The sequence below is a fragment of the Eschrichtius robustus genome, chromosome 6, assembly GCF_028021215.1.
Source record: "Eschrichtius robustus isolate mEscRob2 chromosome 6, mEscRob2.pri, whole genome shotgun sequence".
Lineage (NCBI taxonomy): Eukaryota > Metazoa > Chordata > Mammalia > Artiodactyla > Eschrichtiidae > Eschrichtius > Eschrichtius robustus.
Genome location: NC_090829.1, coordinates 24852039 through 24877447, shown reverse-complemented (window position 1 = coordinate 24877447; position 25409 = coordinate 24852039). Strand labels below are relative to the sequence as shown.

At 39.1% G+C, this 25409-nt stretch overlaps 1 protein-coding gene across 8 annotated transcripts in view; it reads left to right on the top strand.

The window, feature by feature from the left end:
• SLC9A9 (solute carrier family 9 member A9) overlaps positions 1–25409 on the top strand; it is a 685705-nt gene that overhangs the window by 410462 nt on the left and 249834 nt on the right. For all 8 annotated transcript variants that reach the window (XM_068546052.1, XM_068546049.1, XM_068546048.1 and 5 more), the window contains one exon: positions 14456–14544. In XM_068546052.1, coding sequence (XP_068402153.1) covers positions 14456–14544 — 89 coding nt within the window. The remainder of the gene's footprint in view (positions 1–14455; positions 14545–25409) is intronic.

The window sequence follows — 25409 nt, the reverse complement described above, 5'->3', positions numbered from 1 at the left end:
AGGCAGCTGTTCATTGCTGTGGTTTGGCAACAATAAATATAGCTCCGAGCTTTCTGGCAGCCAAAGCCAAAAGGGAAACATGATGAGTTATATAGGAATAATACAGTACTATAAAAGGAAGTTACAATTATTTGTAAAAATGGGCAAACTTTTTTTCTAAAACTTTCGGGGAATTTATCACACGCATCTTTATGTAAGGGCCTTTGAGCACCGTAACAGACAATGTATTGTTTTAGGGAAGATGGAGATCCATTCTTCATGTAGTCATTTCTCATATCAACCTTCAATAAAATCTGATGGTGTGGAATCAAATTATATTCTCTGAGGATATTTCATGCAGTAAGAAAATCTTTTTAATCTCTAATCCACAAGTAAACTAATATAACGCAAAACTAAAATCTAGAAAAACATTTCAGAAAGTGCTTAACGAATGAACATATGACAATGAATATAGTGAAGTAAATGAAATGAGCTATTAAATAGTTTATGAGTAACTGTAGTGGTAACCAGCCATCCTGGGGCCCTGAATGGGTTCACTGACAACACATCGTGTAGGACCTAGAAATGGTGTTTACACACAATGGGTTCTCAGCAGAATTCCCCCAGCCCTGACATTGCTAGGTGAGGGCTCAAGGGTGCCCATCAAGGGAGCAGGCCTCTAGGCCTGCCATCCCTACTTCACCCCTCTTATTGGTTCCACAGACTGGGTTTTCACCTAAGATTTCATTTGAAGAAAAGGATTTCTGTTGCTTTAAACAAAATATATCTGTTTTAAGAATATATTTTTTATTTTTTCTTACTACCAAGGTAAGGCATATACATTGTAGAAAATTTGGAAAATGTAGATTTACAGAAGGAAATAAAATTAGAGTTACCTGTATTCTCACTGCCTATTAATAACTATTGTTAGTATTTGTCTGAATTGATCTAATTATATGCAAATACATATACGTAATTAAATATATACATGCATACATATATGTAATTACCTTTTTATTTTTAAGTAACTTGCTTTTTTTCACTTAACAATTTATAGTGAATGTTTTTCATGGCATTAAATATTCTTCTATATTATTATTTTTAATTTCTGCCTAGTACTATATCATATTAACTTGCCATAATTTATTATACCAACCTTTTGATTGTTTATAGTTTTAAACACTGTTAATACGATTGCAATGGTAATCCTTATAGCTTGATGTATGAACTTCTATTTATATATCTGCCTAAAAATAAAATTCCTGGGTTAACAAGAATGCTAACATTTTAATGTCTTGGAAAAATTTATCCAAGTTATCCTCCAGAAAATTTGCATTCCTTTATACTTCACCAGTGATGTAAGGGAGAGCTCATTCATTCACATCTTCATCACCCAAACTCATATTCACCCCTGCTAATTTGATAATCAAGTTCCATCTTATTCTGATATAAATTCATTATATTTTTACTGAGGAAATCATTTTAATTATATGTCATTGGCAATTTGTATTTCTCCCTTGGTGAACTACCTGTTTATGACCTTTGTCCTTTTTTCCTATGGAAGTGCTTATTTTTGTCACGTTAAATTTCAGAAGCTCTTTATCTATTAAAACATATTAACCTTTTGACTGTCGTGTAGGCTATAAATATTTTCCAATTCATGGCTTTACCTTTTAAATATGTTATGCTTTATTTGTTTATGTAAGGGAAAGGTAGGTATAGACATTTTCAAGTTTCATGTGGTTAATTTTATCTCTTCCTTAGAAAGCCCAAGATTTTATTGATTTCTACTTATAAAGCCCACTGTTATTAATAATAATGTATACTTTTTTTTAATACTTGTCTGGTTTTATTTTTGCATTGGAATCCATCTGGAATTTGTCTTGCTATGAGGTGCGAGATATAGTAGGGATTTGATTTTCTTCCTAGATTGTTCTTCACTCATCCTAACGCCCTTCAAACTTAACCTATGAATTTACAATATACTGTCCATGTATGTAGGTACATATATGTGTATATATGTTCTGGGCTTTCTGTTGTTCCACTGAGCTCTTGGTCTTTACTGTTTTCATCATTTCAACTCCATGGTTCCTTTTAATAGCTAATAGATCCATTTCTCATCCCCCTTCCCCAATTTCAAGAGATCCTTTGCTATACTCACATATTTATATTCCAGAACGACTTAAAATAACTTTCTTATGTTTCAAGCAGAAAATAACTTTAGGATTATGATTGGGGTTGTATTAAATTTTTAGATTAATTTGAGGAGGAATGGTGTTTTTGCAATGTTGAGTCTTCCCACAGAGGAATATGTTATGTCTCTCCATTTATTCAACTCATCTTTTATGGCCCTTAGTAAATTTTTATAGTTGTCTTCACATTAGACCTACAAATTTCTTGTTAAGTACTTTTTAATCTATTTTATATTTTGGCGTACTATGATGAATGGAAACTTCTTCCATTATAGTTTCTGGAAGGCTATTGTTTGTTTATGTGCATCTAGACCTCACCATGCTATTTGATTTACTCTCCGCAGTTCTGAAATATAGAGCCATAGCTGATGTGTAGAATTTGGATTGATGGGCCAAAATTATATTAGACTGTCAGGTTTGTGAGGACTATATCAACACCAGCAGTGTAGCTGAAGCGTGCTAGGCATCCAATATCTTTTGAACAATGGAATGAATGATTTTAGCTTAACAAAAGGAAAAATTTCTAATATCTGAATAACAGACTGTTTTATGAGTTAGTGAGTGCCTTATGCCTGATAATATCCTTGTAGATTCTTTACGTCCACCGGTCAGGATATTTCAGAGCAGATTCATACATCAACTAAAGGATAGATCATAAATTACATTAATCTTCAATTTCATTTCCCTAACTCTTAAGTTAAAATGGAGACATGGAGACCTTGGGAAACAAGAGCCTAATCTAAAAGAATATGGTGGGCGTTATGTCGGCTTTGGCTGCCCAGCACCTGTTCTCACTTTCACTGAGGATAGCATCCTGATGTTATTATCCTACCCCTCCTCCATCAGATACCATCTTCTTAACCAAGGTACTCCACCCTCCCCTGCCGAAGAGAATAGGGACATCCGAAGCTAGGTCAACCAGACACTCCTTCCCTGTGATATGAACTTTTAGGAGGGAGTTAGAAGTATATACAACTGTTGGCACCCAGACTTTGCAACAGCAAAACCCTATTGGGACCCTCTATTTATTCCTGCCACAGATCTCTGGAGCTGCCTTTATGCTTCTTCCCTCCAATAAATTCCTTTCTGATTACAGTTGCCAGAATCAGTGTTTATTGCTTGCAAACAAAGAAATCTAAATAGTACAAGGGAAGGAATAATCTATGAGGTATTTCAACAAAAGAAGCTGCATAACTTGGTGACAATTCAGAAGGGAAGAGAGGCTCAAAGACAGCACAGCCTCTAGGCTAGGATGCTTGGGACCATCTCATGCCAGGTGCATAGTGATAGACAAACAAAAAGAATCAAGCTTACAAAGACAGTTTGCACAGTCTTCATTATTCTTTTTCGATTCGCCTCCTTATAAGATTCATTATGAACACTTCAGTGTGGTGGGCGGGGCTTGCTCATGACCACATTTGCTGCTTTCACTTTTAGTTGTTACTAATTTGATGATGACCATTTGACTTATTTTGATCATCTTTTACTTCAAGGGCCACATTTGCAGCCGCCTCATCTCAGTCTCTTGGAAGTTGCACCTGCAAATGTTCAATAGTCACACAGAAGCACTTAGTTTTATGGAAACAAGTGGCTTTTAGACATGCAAATGAAGGTTGGCATTTCTATTACCCAAAGGTCTGATGCTCTGCTGCTGGAAATGTACAAGTGCTGTCTGAGAAAACTTTTATTTACGAAGACTGGGCAGAATATCAAGTGCAAGTGAGAAGTCTTTCTAGAAGATGAGGGTGTGTAGATAGAAATGGACTTTAGGGAGTCCTCACAAACTGGGAGAGCACAGAAGGAAGAGAATGTATATGGAAGTTTCTGCCCTAATTACAAAATCAGCCACTAAGGGGTATGTCTCGGATTTCTAGTTCTTCTGCTAACTTGCTGAGGGATAGGAATGTCACCCTATTAATTGGTATCTCAGTTTTCTTTACTGCTGAGGTAAAAAGATTTTATTATTTTGTAGTGGAAGGACATGGCACACATACAAAATGTGGCTTTTGAGTAAATACATGACCCGAGGTATTCTCTCTGTCAGGTACCTGGTACACATGCATACCTAATTTCTGATCAAGTAGAATTTTTCTTGGCCTATTTTCTAAAAGTCATTAGGTTACTGAGCCATTATTTTAAATTGAATATTGAAAATAATTCAGCAGTATTATTTATAGCATAATCTCTGGTGGCATTGAATCCTGTCATAGAAGCTGCTTTTCAGTTTATAAAGATAACCAAAAAGCACAGCTGGACAGGTGGTTTGAAAATTCATTTTTATAATCTGTTTCCCAGCTGAGACTTTGGGGGTCAGGTTTTTGCCAGAAGCAAACTTTCAGGGACTGTCATTAAACACCCAAAGAGTAAGATTTCTAATGGCAACATTGACACTGCATCTAATGATTTCTCTGCTTCCAGGCACTGTTGTAATAAAGGCAGCTTCCATTTTTAGGTTCCTGGGGCATATTTTATGTCAGCTGGAAGTGAAGGAGGAGGAGGGAGGCCGTTGGCATCCCTCACTTTCTCATACGAAAAGTTAGACAGTATAGCCCACTATTTACTCAGCTTAGAATGGTTTCCATCTAAGAAAACAAATGTGTAAAAATCTGAAAGAAAAAAAGTCCTGATTACTGTACTAGGCAATGCTATTGGGCTTTGTAGTCTGACTCTAGAGAGTAAGAGACTCAGAAAAAAATTTTGCACGTAGCAGGGTAAAAGCAAATGTCGCTCTGGCCCATTCACTAAGGAATTGACCAAGGTGTCTGAACGAGAGAAGAACTCAGCACACACAAACATGAAGCACAACATAAACAGTCAATTCACCTCAATCCCATCACCCAACCTTGTTCCGCCCTTGGTCTCAAATGACAAGGGCCTAATTACATTGTCATGATAAGGAAAAGCTGACACCTGAAAGCTCAGGTCCTGCTTATCGGTCAGGTCAGCTCTTGAAGGGCTTTTGTAGAATAAGTAGTCGGGAAAAGGGGAAACTGGAAATGTCTTTCTTTTTGGCAACAGACGAGGAAAGATTTCCAAACGAAATGACTATTACTGGACACGTTGAGACTTTACTTGATCTGAGTAAGTAAGTTGGCTCATTACTTCTCATCTCCATCATCTCTCGACTTGGCGAATACTTGTCTGAAACTCTTAAGAAGGTTTCTAGTTCAGAGATAAATGTGTTCCATTTGGCTTGCCACTGATGCATTGCATGACTGAATGGGAAATATATTTCTAGATCTCAGTAAATAAAACAAATCACCAGGAGGACTTCGTTTGAATTGTTTCTCAACTCAAATCTGGCCGGTTTTAGCTTCTAAATACATGTCATTAGCTGACATCTCAGCTTCAAACTGTTCTTGCTTTCATATTGACAGGACCATATGAATCCAACTTAATTAGCCAACAATTCACCAACAAATGAGGTGCACTGAGTGTTTTCCCAGCCAAAAATAGAGCCAGAGGCTCAAAATATTAGGCATTCAAGCTGTAGCAATAGACACCCAAAATTCTCAAGGGGATTTATTAACTAGCTTGCTGAACCAAGGGCAAACACGCAAAGATGCCATCTCAATAAACACAGGTGTAGAGTACATCTCCTAGCATAATAACTCATTAACTCACACCTGCACTTTCTTGAACCAAATAGCTCATCGTTTCAATATTCAGACAATCTTGCACACGTAACTTGAATAGTGGACAAATTTAGCTCTGCTTTCTTCACTGTAAATGTTTTCTGTCTTTACTTAACATCTCCTCACGGTGCCAGCAGCCATAGGGAAAAGAGAAAGTTGCTCATGTCCTGCACAGGCGTGTAGAAAATTTTCAGAAGACAGATGGCACGAATGATTAACACAGTTGAAGGAGAAAGAGGAGTCGAGGATACTGGGAATTATATCAAATGAATCAATGGTTCATTTCACCAAAATGGGGAATGTGAGTGCATACATGTAGCAGAAAGAGAGACACAAAAATTAGTTCATTTGAAAGTCTTCTGGATTCTATACAAGTGTGGAACTCCTACATGGAAAGGTACAGTGGGCAATTGGACATGGATATCTGGGATGAGGCCGCTGACTAGAGATTTAGGTGACATTGGTGTACATGTTTTCAGTGACTCCAAGGAAATGAAAACTGAAAAGGAGTAAACCTGACAACACCAACATTTGAGGCGGAAAGCCAGGGATCTAAACAAAAGGATATTTTTCTTCTCCTCCAGACCTCAAGTTAATTTGCATAAGTACTCACTACTACATTATTAAAGGAATTTTTTGTTTTAAATGGAAATTTATAAACCTTGCAACACAGACAGGAAGTAATCTTAATTGCATGCCTACCCTCTGCACTGGAGGATCTAGAAAGAAGAACATAGATTTGTGCTGTTTTCTATATTGATATTCTTGTATCCCACAGACTCATCATTCATCTGCCAACCGTAGCATTGCCAAATATAGTAAACTAGATGGTAATTGTATTCTTTGCAAACTTGGAATCCTTCATAGTCCCTGAAGGAGTTTTCCATTTCGTTAAATCTTTGACTTCTCAGTTCCAGGTTCACGTTCAGCAGTGGTGGTAGGAAACCTGTCAGAAACGTCTCGTTTTACTAGATCAAAAATAAATAAAAGTGTGGCATGGAAAAATAACCCATCAACCTTAAAACTCCTCAGAGTGCCGCCTGAGAGCAAGACACATTTTTTTCTTTCTCACTCCCTCTCTTTCTGTGTTCTGATGATATAATCAATATTTCCTGTCCAGAAACGCAATATTCTCCAGTCTTAGAAACCCCTCAAGTCTGCATTTAATGTCAAAGAAAATCATGCTCCATGTGGCAGATGTTTATTTTTCAGCTTCTGTATCTGAAGTCTTCATCAACTTTTAATGAGAAAAGAACTACTGAATAATGTTATTAGTAGCAGAGACCGTACGTGACAATAGTCTTGAATAAGAAAAGTTAAATGTTAGAAGAAAATAGACTCTGCCACTAATAAGTCCAGATAAACATCTATTTGTATGTGAGGATCAGAAATAATTTCTCCTTCATTCTCTTTTTAGAGCAGATAAATATTTCTTGAAATAGAGATTCATTACTTTGACAAACCTGCACTTGAGTGTCTGATGTCTACTGGGCACTGTTATGGGATGGGGAGCAATACAAAGAAGGAGGTCATAGACCCAGCCTTTGAGGAGATCTAGGTCGAGAAGGTAATCTAGTTGTCAGGAAGTCCACATGAGGCCGTGGGGGTCCCATGTAATTCTTCAATTCCATATATGCAGTCCTTGAAGCAAATGTAAAAACAGCAATTCAGATCACAGACACTTAAGATGGGAAGGTGCTTAGAGATCATCTAGAGCAGTATTTACCACAGTTTCTTGACCCTTATCATAAAAAAATAAAATAAGATAGTTTTATCATGCACTTACCTGCACACAAGCGTATTTTTTTGCCCACAATGGTACTTACTTACCTTAAAATACACAAAAGTTCTAATTAAAAGTTATGAACCTGAAACTATCACATTATTAATCAACTGTACTCCAATATAAAATAAAAAGTTTAAAAAATTTATGAAGTTCTTATATTTTCTTCTACCCTTCAGTGGGTTTCTTGCATACCCCAATCTAAAGAACACTAATGCAGACCATCTTCTTTAATTCTTTGAGAAGAAAACAATGGACCAGGCAACGAATTTGAATTGCATTAGTCATTCAGCTAGTTAAGTGTCCGAACTATGCCAGATAGATCCCAGGTCTCCTGACACCTATTGTAGTACATTTTTTCTTACATAATTTACAACCACACAATGAACCTTGATGTCATGTAAGCATAGGTTTGTGTGTGATGTGTGTAAGCATAGGTTAATGTTACTAAATATTGTATATACGCAAGCATTAGTAACACTAATGCTTTCTGAGAAGGTCCAGAAGTGGGAATCATGGAGAAGAGTGTAAATGGTGTTCTGTTAACCAAAAGGAGCTAATTGTCCTCTCAAAATTGATCTCTCTGGAAAGAATGTAGTTGCCAGCAGAATCATTATTCTTCCCGAAGAATTACAGACCTCCTCATGCTGTTTTCTAAACTCCTTTGCTTGCCAATAATTTGAATTTAACTGTGTACCTCTTTGTGGTTTGTCATACAGCTCTTTTAGTTAGTGTCATAAAGTATCGGTTCTAGTTCTTATTCAAAATTGCACAAAGGAGTCCTTGCAGACAGCTCTTTAGGGATCTTGCCCACCACTGAAAGCTCACTGTGCAAACTGAAAGGCAATTTTGAGCACACACGTGAGTCAGAAACTCTTATTGTTATTTTCCCTAAGCCACTTCTTGATTTCTTTCAGAGCTCCTTCTCTATTTTAGTTCTCAGATATTTTTGAGCATGCTCCGTCCCTGTGGATCTGGATGTATGTACTTGTTTCCACTTGTCATTGCTACAGGGCCCCATAAATACAACTTGAAACCAAAACCTTAGACATGCAACCCTCGTAGTTGCATTTAATGGCCGCTTGTGTTTTTCAGAAGAGATGGAAGCAGAATGATCAGATTTTACCTCAGTTAGGAAAGAAAATGCAGTAATGTTTGCCAGCAGAAGATCAACATATTAGATGTTTCATAGTTCTATTTTATGGATACTAGGACTAATACAGCATGTAAGAGAAATACTTTCATACTTATAATAATTAGTTTGATCATTTTAAACATAGAGCATATTAGATGTTTCTTCTAAGTTTCGTATTTGGAAAAATGTAATTAATTAATTCAACGTGTATTTATTCCCTAACCTATAACAGATTCAAACCCAAAGTGTGCAGGTAAACTGCATGTTCCTGGGACATGCCACATAGTTTCCTAGCTTTTGCCCTTCACTCACATTGAATTCCCTACCCCCAACCCTGCACCTCCAAATTCTTCTTATCTTCCAAGACCTAAATGCCTCTGTGTCCTTTAGGAAAACTTTCCCCATCTCTCTCCCACTTTCCCCAGCCCCAAAGAAATCACTCCTTCAGAATTCCCATTTTCTTATCACCTACTTCATTCTACCTGCTTTTAGATATCTCTGTGTATGTGTTGTCTCTGGTAGGAGACATAAAGCTACTTGAGGTCTAGGACTGGGTTTATTCATCCTTGCATTCCCCATATCCATAACCCATGCTTTCCTCATTGAATATCTCAGTAGATAGATAGAACTTGCAAAAATCTGATACCTTAACTGTAGTATTACTGAGAATTGTCTAAGTTTGGATTTCTAGGAGTGAGGCACACATTTTCATCTGCTTTTCCTTGTTGCAGGAGTTGGTGTGGAGGAGAAGGCAACAAATAATGATTAAGGACATAAAATGTGTGAGACGTGCTAGATGTTTTGTATTTCTTCCCCCAGCAACTTGTTGAATAGGAAATGCTGTTGTGTTTAGACCTGTAATGAGCTTCTCTGGGTCATTCCTTCTTTTCATGTCTTCTTCCTTTCACCTACTTCTAGTAATTATAGTAAAACCTTATATTCACTTTTTAGTGTTTAGTTTACAAATCATTTTAAAATCCATTGTATTGCTCTATACTTAGAACAGACCTGTGAGACAGGTGGGCCCTATCCAAATGAGAAAACTGAGTCTTAGGTGGGTGAAGCCCTTGGCCAACATCTCACATTGCATACCTGCAGCCACGGCCAGAGAACGGCAGCCTGGGGAGGATGGACACCTGAGGGACCCCAAGGCCTGAGAGGCATGAACCATATGGTTATTAGGAATGTTCTCTTTGGCTGTATTTTTTCATTTTTCTTTATTAAGTTTTTAATTCTACTGTCTTTGGTTCCATTTTTATGTCTTTTGTCTAGATTCTTTAGGTAAATAGTCCATTTATTTTCCTTTTATTTTTTCTAATAGAATGCATGTTAGACTATAACCTTTCCTCTGAATAATCCTTTGGTTTTATCCCATTGGTTTTGATAAGAAATGTACTATACACTTACTGTTATTTATCTCTACATAAGCTAAAATTTCAAATTTGATTTCATCTTCAACTCCAATTTTATTTAAAAGAATACAGTTAAAAATCTCTAATGGATACATTTATGTAGCTATGCTTTTTGTTAATTTCCAGTTCTATAACATTTTGATCAAAGGATGCAATTTGTTTGTTTTGTTGTGTTTTGATTTTTAGAGGGGGAAAGAATTTTTGAACTATTTGATAGTAAAATATATCATCAATTTATTCCATGTTAACTGATTTCTTTTATATTCCAGTGTTGCTGGGATTAAAAACTAATTTTAAAATAAAGAAAAAAATTTGTAACTCCTCAAACATTCTTAATAGATAATTGTTCCATGACCCTAAAATTATTTCATGGAATCATGTCAATTCTAGAAAGTCACAGAAAGAAAAAATGGAGAATAAGACACAAAAATACAATTTAAAAAAATTTTTATAGTTAGCAAGAGCTGCGAAAGTAAAAAAGGGGCACTGAGGCAGCACAGAGGTCATCACTGCAAGAAGCAAGTGTGACCCCTTGGACTGGGGGAGCAAAGGGAAGAGAATCTGGAAGCTCCCAAGAAGGAACCATGGAGCTGGGCCCCAGACCTCTGAGGACACTGCCTGACTGCTGGTGCTTTCTCTGAGGGGGTCCCAGGAGGCTGGTCTGGAAGTGAAGGAAAACAACAAAAAACAAAAAGAGAAAACAAGGCTGGGACCAGCTGCCAAAGCTGTGGTGAAGAACCATTGCTGAGATGCAGCTGACAGAGCCCATCAGGCAAAGGAAGATGTAGTCTGGAGAGCCCCAGCCTCAGGATCACAGAGCCAGCACAGGAGGGTGGGCTCGGGGCTGAGACACTAGTTCACAGACCGGCACAAGGAACACTTAGTCCCCCTCCCCCTCCTTTTTACAACTGAGAATCTGAGATCCAGAGCATGTAAGAGAGTGGTCTAGGGCCTCACATAACAGTGGTACAACTAGGGCTAGCAGGCACAGGGATGTAAAAATATAGTAGCAATTAAAATATACTTTTGTAAGGTAGAAAACTGGCAACTGTGAATCTGTTTAGATGACGGAGAACTTTATAGCTAATAGATGTATTCGAGTGAAACATTTTCAAAATGTGTTTTAATTTGTGTGAGTTAATTAATTACCAAGCCATAGAATTATGATTATGTACGCTAATACTAAGGGTCAGATCAGCTTTGTTGTTTTATTTTAATTACAACACCAAGACTCTGGTCATGTAGGCAGACTCTCCATTGTTTGCTGCTCGTGTGACATATCTGTAGACAAAACTCAAAAAATATTAGCAGAAACTTTGCCTATTAGTGTTCTAATGGGAAAACCAATGGAGCTACTGGAGAAAATATCCTCAAAGGAGATGTCCAGCCAACTCAGGTATATAATCTTCATCATCAAATCTCTGACTCTTTCCCTGGGACATCAGAAATGATATTTTTTAGATGGCTTAAGGTTACCTTAAAACATTCCTGGAGGGTCTAATACAGGCAGAAAAGTACAGGGAGTCTGTGGAATTTTGAATCTTAGCTCTGCCACTTTCAAGGTGACCTTGAGTAAATTACTTTGGTTTCTTGTAACCTGGTGATAGGAATGTTCATTTATTTATTCAGCAAATATGTGGAGTGCCTACCATGTGCCTGACATTGCTCTAATGGCTGGGGGCCAGTGAATCACTCTGCACTCCCTGAGCTTTCCACCGCAGTGCAGGAAGGCAGAAAATAAACCTATAAATATATAAAATGTTAGGTGGCAGTAAATAATATTAAAAAAATAGGTCAAGGTAGGCAAGTAGAGAACAACGAGAGGGATTATTTTTATACAGTACATAGCAGAGGCCAGTCTGATAATGTAACATCTTAAGGAAAGGAGGGAGCCATGTGGATGTCTGGAGAAGACTTTTCCAAACAGTGGGAACCGGACATGCAAGGGCCCTGCGGTGGAACCTGCTTAGTGAAGACGAAGACGGTGTGTGACAAGGGGGGAGCATGGTAAGAGCAGAGGTCAGGGAGCTGTGGGGAGGGGAGGAGGGAACAGGACTAGATCCAACAGGGCCTGCTTGTTATGGGTTTCCATTACAGAGCTGGGAGCAGAGGACTGACATGATCTGAATTGTCTTAAAAGATTCACTAGCGCTGCTGTGTGGAAGGTAGACTGTGGGGGGCCAACAAGGGAGACAGGGTCGGAGGTGCAATTGGGAAGCTCTTGCTGTAATCCAGGCAGAAAATGATGGTGGCTTTAGAAAAGGGTGTTAGTGCGGAGGTGTTGAGAGGTGATCGCGTGCCGGGTAGGTTTTGAAGGACCCGTCAACAGCATTGCTGATGTACAGAGAGGGGAGAAGTAAAGAGTGTTCCCGGAGTTTTTTGCCTGGGCAGCAGGAAGAATGGAGATGCTATTACTGAGGAGGGGAAGAGAGCGGGAAGGGCTGGTGAATCATGCGAAGCCTGTTGTGAGATAATAAATCAATGAAATAAATAAGATGATGTGAATAAAACTAGTGTGTTCCTTGCCCACAATAAGCATTCAGCCAATCTTAGGGCCCTTACCTATCCTTTATTCTTTGTTACTTCTTTTTGTTCTCAGAATGCATTTGTGCACTACCCACACCCCCCTCCCTTTTTATTCACTACTTCTCCGCAGATCAATATTTAGTCAAAACATTTCCACAACAGTGGGAGGTCGGCTAAACCTCACCCAGAAAAACCTCCAACAGACTGCTGCATCAGCAGAGGTAGATAAATTGCATTTTTAAATAAAGAAAGAAAACTACTTGATGACAAAACAACATGCATGGCAATCCTCCTAGTTCCTCGAAGTCCTTGAAGTACTTCAGTACCCCCAAAGTTTCCCTGGTACTGGTTGTTTTTTAATAGAAATTCTGTGAAGAGTGAAATATAGTATTTCATAAGCATTTTTTTCTTTGAATTTCTGAAGAGAGGCTAGAAAACTGAAAAGTTACCCAAAGCAACTATATAAATGCTTACTGCATATATTATTTCCTGGCACAATTTCCTAACTGTTTTTATTCTTTTGCCTAAAAGTTTGAAGCATAATATTAGAAGGAAATAAGTGATGTAAATGTATTAGACAAATATGTCTTAGCAATATTTTATCCAAAGCCAACGCCCGAAATAACCAACATATAAATAGAAGCATACAGTGTACATATAAAAAATATGCTTGGTTCTTTAAAATTCTTTACTGCAGAATTTTTATTTCATTTGAAATGTCAGTATTCAGTTCACATATCTCTATACTCTTAAGAATCATCAGCATTTAATTTATGAGTGTTTTTAGTTGGAAAGAGTGTGCTGTTTAAAATTCAATTCAATCCCCTTGGTTTGGGTTGAAGACTACTTACATCTTGTGTTTTTCCCAAAGCCCTCCTCTATGCCCAATTTCCCATAGCTAATCAAATCTCTAATCCAAGGTAGAATGCAGCCCCTACCGCTTCCCCACCCCAGCTCAGGGGCAATAACACAGAGAATAACAGAGCCCAGGGACAAATAACACATTTGTCCGATGGTTGCTCCTCCTCTGTCCCCAGACAGCATCTAGTGTATGTGTGGCTTCATGTAGCATTTAAAGCTGGGTATAATGATGGCTTAAGAAATAAATCCTGCAACCAACCAAGAAGCAGCTGAGGGCCCACTGTGGATAAGAAGCACACAAGAACAGACCAGCTTACCTTCAAGGAGTGTGTGCCTTGGATGTGTTCACGAGATTATCCAGCAGCAGAAAGACAAAGCCCCCAGCTTTGCCAAGGAGGTGTAGAGGCAAACAAGGATCTCTTTCTGGGCTTGGCAAGTAGGAGTATTGGCCGAGGCAACTGAACCCTTGTAGATGTCTTAGGTTTATGACTCGTGGTTTTTTAATACTAAATTATGGTATGATAGGAACTTCTCAGGCTCCTGAAGGTACACAGTGGAAAGCAAATGTCTAAGCAAATATGCCAGCATTTAGTATAAAATGCAGCCGAGTAGTTGGCAGTAGCTGTGAGAGGCCTGGAATTAACTATACAGTCTTTTGTTCATGGGTTTCCAAGTATAACTTTCCTAACTCATGACCAGAGAATCATTTATCCCCAGGAAGAATCTACTTCTTATTGCTTTTCTTTAACTTTAATCCTGTTAAGTTCCATGTTTAAAGTAAGCAGCCAGGTTTACCAAAGGTTTCATCACCATAATTATTAGCAATTTTAACTCTACTGATACCAAGTCTGTTTTCCAGCTGGGATAGCCCTACCCCTTTGACTTAGATGGGAAGGAAAATTGATTTTGACTGGTATGTTTTTAAATTTCAGGGATAGTTGCTGTTCTCTTCTGTGGAGTCACACAGGCACATTATACCTACAACAATCTGTCGTTGGATTCCAAAATGAGGACTAAACAGGTAAAAGAAAAAGCTCACTACGGGCTTTGTCTCTTTTCTCAGTGTAATGGTTACGTAGCAACTCTGGCAGGGCACTTGGAAAGAATTTCATTAGTAGAGGAAGACAGTAAGCTGAAGTCTTCGTTATAGGTTGGATATTTATAGATTTTTTTTTTTCTTCAGGATAACTATTAACAATTCTCTTGGTAAGCAAAAATATAGTTATAATAGTCTCTCCCTCCTGAGAAATGTGGAACGTAGACTGTCAGTCTTGGAGATGAAAGGCCCACCGTCAGTAATAATTCACAGTCACTTACATCTAAAAGCATTATAAAGCATGTGAGATTGGGTAGTTTTATAGAAAGAAGGAAATGAAGAAGGATAAGGAAGTAATGTTTGGTCTTTAATTGGGTGCTTTTGCTTCCAAGTAAACTCAACTGCCAGTTGTCACATAAGCAGAATGTATCTCCCATATGCCAGGAACACATCTGTTTTGATGTTGGCGCATAAACACTCACAGATTCCTTCCACAAACATTTGCTGCATCACCACTTTGTGTCAAGCACCGTGCTGGGTACAAGGAATAAAAGGGCAGATAATATATGACCCTGCCTTTAAGTGGTTCATTATCAAGTCTGTTGAGGACAATAGAGATGTGCAGTGAGCAATTAATTATCCACAGTGTGATAAGTACTGAGATAGAAATGTCTATCTAGGTTGTTTGGGGAGAATTCAATAGGGCCTCCTCCCATGGTTAGGACTGGGAAGGTGAAGAGAAAGTTTCCAGAGATGATAGCCCAATCTGGAGCTTGAAATGCAAATAGAAGTTAATTAGGTAAAGATGTGGGATCCAGTGGGGGATGAGAAGGTAGCAGGAAGGGCATTCGAGGCCAAGGTTGTAGCATGGACAAAAGCTCTGAAGCAGTTGATTGGAGCACTTTAAATAGTTCTGTGTGGCTGGTGAATGGGGTAAGGCTGAAGTTAGTGGAATACAGTATGCAATGAGACCGCATACACAGCCAGAGACCAGCTTATGGAAGGACTTTCATACCTTGTGAAGAAGTTTAGACTTTAACCTAAGGGTAATGGGAAGTGGCTCTAACAACAGAAATTTATTGTCTTACAGTTCTGGAAGGTAGAAGTCTGAGATCAAGGTATAGGTAGGATTAGTTCCTTCTGAGGGTTCTGAGGGAGAATCTGTTCTATTCCTTGTTTTGACCTTCTGGAGGTTTTCTGACAATCTTTGGTGTTCTTTGGCTTGTAGACACATTATCCTAATCTCTGCCTTCATGTTCACATGGCATTCTCCCTGTGAGCATGTCTGTCTCTAAATTTACCCTTTTTATAAGGATACCAGTCATACTAGAATAGGGACCCACCCTACTCCAGTATGACCTCATCTCAACTTAACTAATTACATTTTCAAGGACCCTATTTCCAAATAAGGTCAGATCCTGAGGTGCTGGGGGTTAGGAATTCAACATATGAATTTAGGATGACATCACTCAGCCCATAACAGGAAGTCATTGAAGTGTCTTAGGTAGAGTAATTTACAGATAATTGAAGTTCCATTTTAGAAATATCAACTGACAGACAAGAAGAGCATGGATCAAATGGCACTTGTATCAACTAGCTTGTGCTGTGTAACAAGCAACCCCAGTGGCATTTAGCAATAAACACTTATTTTTCGTGCATCTGCAGGGCTTAGCTCTTTTGATCTGGGTTGATCTGGGTGGCTTTACTTGTCTCAACTAGGATGACTCACTGTCTGTGGGTTTGGTGGGGCTCTATGCTAGAGTGGGCTTGACTAGAGCACCTTAACCGGTGCCCTGTGTCTGTCATTCTTCTCCTGGCAGAAGAACAAATCCCCGTGTGCCAGTTCATTTCAAGCTTCTGCTTGCATCACATTTCCTAAACATCCTATAGGCAAAGAAAATCACATGGCTGAGCCCAGGGTCAAGGGGCTGAGCAGGTCACTAGCTCACAGTGGGAGAGCACTGTAAAGTTACATGACAAGGAACATGGATATAGAAAATTATGAAGAATAGAACCAAATTATTGCAATCTATCCCAAAATACAAATGGAGGTAGATAGGCTCCTATAATAAGCCCAATGATGCTGAGAACATCTGATGTTGGGGCAGTGGGAGTGGAAAAAACCCAAAAAGACATCTAAGCAAACCTGTGATCGGCTAGGAATTCCTAAACAGTTTTCGAAGACTTACCTTAAAGCTCTGTAAAATGGCTATTGTTTTCATCCTTCTCTCTTTGTCATGTCCCAAGCTCAGCTGGACCTGAGCCCATCTCCCACCTACCCAGCAGGGACTCTGCAAGGTCACCCTTATCTCTGCCCATCAGAGGACTCAGAAGATGCACTTAACAGACATTTTAAGGAGCCCCAATTTTAAAAAATGAACCAAAAAACTGATACCAATACCTAGAAACTTCCAACACATAGTCTCCTAGGATCCTTTTAATTATGGAGACTACTAGCATTCTCTAGAATTTAAAGGGAAATATCTTGGGCTGGTTTTTCCTGACCTCATATGGTTCTCTGAGCATTTGTATTCTGAAAGGCTGAACTCTGTTTAGGGACTTGCACTTTTAAGTCACGCTATCTAGACCGCTCAGCAGAACTTCAAAGATAACTCATCTCATGGCGAGACAGCAGCCCAGCACCTAGGGGAGACAAAGCCAAAATCAGTGCCCCACAGCCTTCTGTTCTCCTCTGAATGGCTTGACAAGCACTCCCTGATGGGCTGCCAGCATCCATTTTTACAGCAGTCTCCTTTAGGGAAGGAGATTTTTACAAGTTCATTCTTTAACATCCAGATAATTGCATCCCTCCATCTTTGTTCCCCCCATCGTCTTCTTTCCTGGGTGTCTGGTTCATGGTAGGAGCTTAATGAATGTTAATTCCCTTCCCTTCCCTTCTCATACCTTTCTCACATTTCTTCTTTCAGGACCTCTCATTTTCTATTTATTTTTTCTCTCAATATATGCATACATAGCAACTGTGCACATTTATACATGAATATATATGCATACATCTACACACATATTCCCCACTCTAGTATATAGAGTCTGAGGTCACCATTTAAAAAAAAAATGAGATCAAGTCCTTTAATGAACTTCACAGATCAGAAGTCCTTGGCCACATCTGCACCAATGTAGCAAGCAAAGTTTAAACTCCATGTGGGAAACCAATTATAAATTGTAAAGAAAAGCTGAGGCAGGTATTATAGAGATTGCCACTGTTTCCTTTAGAAACGGGCAAAGGTTTAGAAAGTATTATATGACAACACATGGTTACAGAATACATTATCTTCCTCTGCATCTCCCTGAGTTGTGTTCGTTGTCAGTGGGAGAAATAGCCTCTTTGCCTCTGTCCCCAGGACTGTTTAATGGGAGTGAAGGAAGTCAATTAGTGAAGTGTAGGAAAAAATCAATGAAAATCAACTTTGTGTTATAAAATCCTTAGTTATGGGCTTCCCTGGTGGCACAGTGGTTGAGAATCGGCATGCCAATGCAGGGGACACGGGTTCGAGCCCTGGTCTGGGAAGATCCCACATGCCGCGGAGCAGCTAAGCCCGTGCTCCACAACTACTGAGCAATGAGAAGCCCGCGCACCGCAACGAAGAGTAGCCCCCGCTCACCACAACTAGAGAAAGCCTGTGTGCAGCAAGGAAGGCCCAACTCAACCAAAAATAAATAAATAAATAAATTTATATATATAAAAAAATCCTTAGGTAATATGATTTACAAAAGAATTTTATTCCTGGACTGTGCCTAGATCAGCTAATGAAACGGCTATATCTGGATACAAAGACTTCTGAGAATTAATATATCCTTTGTAGCTTCAAGAATTAGAGTGCCTTTTTAAAACTGCAGTTTTACATTAAAATGTGTTTTGCAACTGATAATGACCATCTAGATGCCGGTGAATTGATTTTCACTCCAAGCCATGAAGAAACATGTTGCATCACTGTGTGTTAGGCACAAAGCAGCATAATAGAGACATTCTGGTGCTATTACCCACCATGAGGATTTCTATTTTCATAGCACAGCACTCTAGTAAAGAGTATATGAACATACGTGGCAACCCTTTCCCTGGACTCAAAGCGGTTTGCTTACTTTAGGGTATGCACATCTAGCCCTAGAGACAGACAAATACTGCAAGCCCTGGCTCTTGACCTAGAAACTGAGAACCGTTAGAGATGCTGGAGATGGACATCAGCACAGGGCAGTCTGTGAGCCTAGACGTCTCACCCTGAAGCATCCAGAAGACTGCATACTGACCTCCTGACCCCACTCACACAAGTCCCGGCCTGCCTCCCAACCCCTTCCTCCCTCATGCCCTCACCCCCTAGGCAGGCCTGGGAGCTGATAATCTGGGCCAGATTCCAGGGTGTTTCCCTCAGCTGTCTCTTCCTTGCCTGAGGCTGACTTGCAAAACCATGTACTTCTCTACCATTCTTTTTTTTAAGATTAAAGGGTATCATTTAATTTTCCCTCCAAGGTTTTGGGTTTTTTTTTTTTAATTTATTTTACTCAAGTGTATTTGATTTACAATGTTGTGTTAATTTCTGCTGTACAGCAAAGTGATTCAGTAATACATATATATATATTATTTTTCATATTCTTTTCCATTATGGTTTATCACAGATCTACCATCCCTTTTAATTAGAATTTCTCCTTCGCTTCTTGCAGTTTCCACCTAAAAATTACTTCCAACAGATACACATGAATGTATAATGTTAATTTAAATAATTAACATCTATGATGCATTAACATGTACAAAGTACTTATTTAATTTTTACTTACTTCTCTACCTAAGTGGTAGCTCTTCTTATTATCACTGATTACCTTCATTCATTCATCTAATATTTTGTGAGAGCCTATTTTGTGCCAGCCACTCTTCAAGGTGCTGGGATACAAGAGTGAATCAAAAAGAATTGCTAGTAGAGGAGTTTGGAGTAATCAAAATAAATAAGCAAAACATACAGAGCATTCACGGTAAGTTATACGGCCAATGATAAAGCAAGGAAGGGAGGAAGGAGTGTGTGTATATGGGAAGGCAGGGTTGCTCCTTTAAACAGGGTGGCCAAGGAAGGCCTCAAAAAGAAGGTGATCCTTGAAAGAAAGAAAAGAGGGAGCTATGTGGACATTTGGGGCAGAGCTATCCAGAAATTGGGAACCACATACACAATGGCACCCTGGGACAGGTGACCAATGTGGCTGAGGTGGAGTGTACCAGGGGAGAGCATGAAAGACAATATCTGAGCAGTGACAAGGGACGGGTCCTGGGAAGCCTGAACAAGGTGGGAAAACACCAGAGGCTTTTTTTTTTTTTTTTAACTTTTGGGTTTATTTATTTATTTATGGCTGTGTTGGGTCTTCGTTTCTGTGCGAGGGCTTTCTCTAGTTGCGGCAAGTGGGGGCCACTCTTCATCGCGGTGCACGGGTCTCTCATTATCGCAGCCTCTCTTGTTGCGGAGCACAGGCTCCAGACGCGCAGGCTCAGTAGTTGTGGCTCACGGGCCTAGTTGCTCCGCGGCATGTGGGATCTTCCCAGACCAGGGCTCGAACCCGTGTACCCTGCATTGGCAGGCAGATTCTCAACCACTGCGCCACGAGGGAAGCCCCAGAGGCTTTTAAGTTCAGGCATGGCATGCTACGATTTAAATTTTAAAAGAAGGGAGGTGTCATGTATTAACTGGAGAAGATTGCAAAATAGAACATTTGAGGGACAGTCGACAACCAAGTGCTGATTTGTTACATTTGAGATGCGTATTAGTCCACAAAGCAAAGCTGTTGGTAGCCAGTTGGACAAAGAATTCTGGAGTTCAGGAGCGAAGTTTAGGCTACAAGTATAATTTTAAAAGTCACCAGGATAGAGATGATATTGAAAACATGAGGCTGGATGAGATCTCTAAGGAAGTACTAGAGGAGAGATCCAAGAACCAAGCTTTGAGGCACTCCAGTGGTGGTAAGAAGTCAGGAACCAGCAAAGGAGACCGAGAGGGAGAAGCCAGTAGGGAGAAGGAAAACCAAGGAAGTATGGTGTCCTGGGAGTCAGATGGAGAGTCTCCAGAAGGAGCATGATGAATGGTGTCAAATACTGCTGAAAGGTCAAGTAAGGTGAAGAACATGAATGTCATTGATGACATTGATAAGAACCGTGTTGGTGGAGTGTCAGGGTAAAAGCCTGAATGTAATGGGTTCAAGAGAGAATGGAAGGAAAGAAATTGGAAACTGTGTGTATAGACGAGTCTTTCAAAGGATGGGGAGCAAAGAAATGAGATGATAGCTGGAGGGAAAAGTGAGGCCGAAAGACAAATCGTTTTATTTTTAAGGTGGGAGAAATAACAGTACTTTTGTATGCTGATGGGAATAATACAGAGTAGAAGACCGTGTGTTAGAGGGTTTGCCAAGACTTATGAGTGGCAGAGGGAAATTTTTAACTTAGATTTTTTGATTTGTAATTCAAACTGTTTTGCCTTTTACTATTCTTTGATTAGTAAATGGGTTTAGTAGCAGTTAGGGGGCTTAGCATCATTTATTCAGTAAACCTTGAGTGGATGGATAGATGAATGAGTGAATGAATGAATGAATGTTTGGCTATCTTTATTATCCTTTCAGCTAATTAGTCATTTATCTTATATTTAATTCTGTCATCTTTGAAAGTCTTTCAGTGCATTTTAATTTTTTTATTAAAATATAGATTGAGATGGACATAGATGTTTTCGTGCATTTATTTTTGAAAAGCCAGATTCTTTGCCTAGCATTTATGGGCAAACAATGACATCTTCATTACAGCACATTCTTTCCAGATGCTTATTTTATTTCCATTCCCCCAGATGATATTTTAAGTGTTTATCACCATTGAATGGAAAAGCAGCAATGCAAATCCAAATTTAAATTTCCAATAAAAAAAAAAAAAGACAATGGGAGCCAAATTAGATGTGCTGTGCATGACTTTGTAAAATAAAAATTCAAGAAAAAGAACAGGAATGTGGGGAAATCCAGATGATATGGTGAAAAGAACACTTCAGCGAGAGTCCAGAAAGCTGGAGTTTGTCCATTATCTCTACAGCTAATGGTGGGGCCTTGGATAATTAATTTAACACCTGTGAGCTTCAGTTTTCTTCTTTGTAAAATGAATGATTGAACTATATGACTGGGTTTTAAGGAGGATGCTGTAAACCTAATAATTCTCTGACTTGACATAGAGCATAAAACACGCATCTGGCTCCCTCTTCCAGACTGGGATGGGCAGGGATCACTTGATTACAGTGCAATGCATAGAGATGAGAGGAGCAGTCAAAGTTTGCCATTACTCTTGTTGACAAATCGTTGGGTAGACATTTTAATAAGCTGTCAAATCAAATCCAAGGATGAAGCTGTAGAACATCAAAGTCCTTGATTTATCCTGGGGTGAAAAGTTTCACTGAGGGCTGGATACTTTTTTCTGGAAAAATTCTCTGTTCCTACATGAGTGATTGTAATGGGTTCTTCAAAGACTGCCTGCTTCCTTGGGGTGGAGAGAACAAAGTTTACGTTGCTACCACTCAGTGTCAGGGTCTGACTGAAGGGCTTCCCAGCTTTTCATTTCAAGCATGGACCGAGTGTGGACTGAGCACCACATGGTTGCATGGCAGGCACCATGCTAGAATCCAGGGAGACAAAGGCCAAAAAAAAGGCAACCAGGGGACTGAATTGCTCCCTGGAGGCAAGGTGTTCACGGGAAGCTGATTGTGGGTTGGGTGTTTTAGAGATGGCTATAAAGATAATTCGGAGATTATCATGCAGATTTCATGGGAAATGAAAACAAAGAGAAAAGAGTATGCAAAAGCAGAAAACTAAGAAAGGTCTTGACAAGACCTAGAAACAAAGAGATAGCACACTCTGCCTGGGGCTCAGGTTGCCTTGGGGAAGTAGATAGGGGTGGGTTTGGGCTGCTGGTATAGGTTGTGGAGCAGGAAAGGGGAAGGTGTGGGACAGGGTTGAGGATTAAAATGGAGAGGTGAGTTCAGGTGGACATTTTAGTGTCTCACTGTGCTACGTTTAGGAGAACTATATTCTATAAGGCTCATACTTGCTTAAGGCTTTTAGACATAGAGATGAGGATAATAATCAGATCTGTGCCTTACAAAGATAATGAAGGTAGGATCATGAAGGAAATGACATCAACCCATGACATCACTCTCCCTGCTCACCACACGTCCTTTTGATAAATGCTTACATATGTAACATCTAAATTTATCTTAACCTTCTGTGGCTCTAGGTATACTTTTGTCCTGTATAATCTCTTAGGATGTTGTGGTCTATATGAAAAGTTTATGGAAATTTACCATTTAGTTTTGTCTTGAACTTAGGAGTTGCTGAATTAATAAATAAATAAATGAATGAGTGAATGAATTATGATCTTTAACATTCCAAGATAAAAAATAGAGAGGGGGAACAATGTATGCTAATTAATAGTTTTATTTAATTCTGATATGATGCATTAATTTAAATGTAATGAGTTGGATGTACAAAGCAAATGTCTAGGGTAATCTTGAGATATTGAAAGAAAGATCAAGTATAATTCCATTGCTTGTTTCCTGCAGTGTGCCTCTGCCTTATTGATTTGCATTACAGTGGTTTTTGATTATGGTTTTGTGCAATTTTTCTCCATCACTTTTAACAAAAGCAAGCTCGTTCCATCCCAGTTACCTGTTCTGAGGCACAGTGTAGAGAGAAAGTCGGGGGCAACAATGCCCCTGTCTCCCTGGCTTCTGAGAAGTAAGATCAAAGATACCTTCATAAAGCATAGAATTGCCATTTTTAAAAAACTCTAATTACATTTCTTTTGTCAAGATTTCTACCACTTTTCTTCTTCCCTTCATTCAAAGTACGTTTAAAAATACCATCCTAGAAGGGTTGAATTCATAAATGATGGCAAAGTGTTTAAATTTCTCCTTAGCTAAGCTGGTGATTCTTTTCAATGAAACTCATTATATTGTATAAAGGACATTTAGTAGTTCAGCTAATAAGTGTTCTCTTTTAAATGCTAATGAGAGTGGAGCTCCCACATAATGGCAAGAACACACTGTACTTTCGGTGCCCAGAAAGAATTATTGTCTGTGAACCCCTAGTTAAGAAGCTGTATGCCACAACCAACTTGGATTATAGTAGGGGCCACAAATGACCATTAGGCACCCTCTGTAGTAGGTATCTCCTATATGCCAGGTACTGGGGCCCAGAGAGAAATAAAGCCAAGTAAGACATGAGATGTGCTTTCCCTTGAAAGTTTTTCATGTAAGTTTTTTTCTCTGATAAAGCTGTAACATAATGGTACCGTAACTTCTCGATTAAATTTTAGCTACTCTTTTAACCACACGTCTGTGTTTGTTTATCATAGTATATAATTGCAGTTGAGAATTTTAAGTCATAAAATCTAAGAAGTTCAGAGCAAGGTGGGAATATAAACTTTTAAACCCAGAATTATGTTGGAGGAAACTGAAGCCCAAGGAAGTTCGATGACCTGAGGGGTAGAGTCAGTTCTGCAACCCAGGGGCCAACCTGGGCATAGACCAATGCTCAAGGGATATGCCCTGCAAGCTAAAAATATGCAATACCCACCTTCAAAAAGCAACCTTTGGTGTATTACTTATCTATTGCTGTGTAACGAATTACCCTAAAATGTATCCGTTAAAACAACAAACTTGTACTATTTTGTATTGTTTTTGAGGGATCAGAGTCTAGGAGCATCAGCTTAGCTGGGTAGTTCTAGCTCAGGGTCTCACATGAGGTTGCAGACAAGCTGCTGGCCACGGCTGCAGTATCTGAAGACTCGACTGGGCCTGTAGGATCCACTCCAACATGGCTCACTCACATAGCCATTGGCAGAAAGCCTCAGTTCTTCACCATGTGCCTTCCACAGGGCTGCTTGGGTGTCCTCATGGTGTGAAGGTAACTTTCCCCCAGAGCAAGTGAAACCAGAAAGAGAGAGAGCAAGAAGAAAGCAGCAATGCCCTTTATTAACTACTCTCTGAAGTCACACACTGTCACTTCTGCCATATTCTGTTTGTTAGAAGCAAGTCACTAAGACCAGTCCACGCTCAGTGGGAGGGGAATTAAGCTCCACCTCTTGAAAGGAGGAGTTTCAAAGAATTGTGAACATATTTTAAAACTACCATGGAGCCTGGTGCCATTTTGGGAAGTGATCTTTTGATTATGGTTTCAATTTCTTATGCGATTGAACACTTAGGTTTTCTGCTTCCTCACTAGCGTGGCTGAGGGAGGTGACACTATAGAGCCATTCTCTCAGCAGTGGAGTTCAGCTGGCAGCAATGCCCACTGGGGCTATGTCAGTAGTGTTGGGGCTACGAATGACTGAGCCACACATTTAGAGGTAATTTGTGAAGTCCTTCCACTGTGGACAGTTTTTTGTAAACTGTTCAACTTTACTTACCGTAAAAGTCAACTTTGCTTTCCTAGTAAACCATCTATTCTCTCCAGCTTTTCAAAACTTTTAATAACAACAATCGTTGAACACTATTACCTGGCATTATAAATATATATTTCACATAAATTATTCCAATTAAAATTCACCAAAAAATTCATGAGGTAAATAATAATATTAATCATATTTTACAAGCCTTAGAGAAGTTAAAAAGGTCACCCAAAGGATAGAGTTGTGCACCATAACCCATTATTAGTTTCATGTCTTTTTCATATATTTGATTATAGACTTTTCCTGTAGAAAGTGATGTGTATGTATTTTCCCCCTTCTTTAAGTTATGAAACTGCATATGATACTGATCATTTTAAGAAACAGCACTTGGATTTGTTTATCTATTCTACTACCATGTTCTCTAATTCATTCCTTTCTCCTTTTA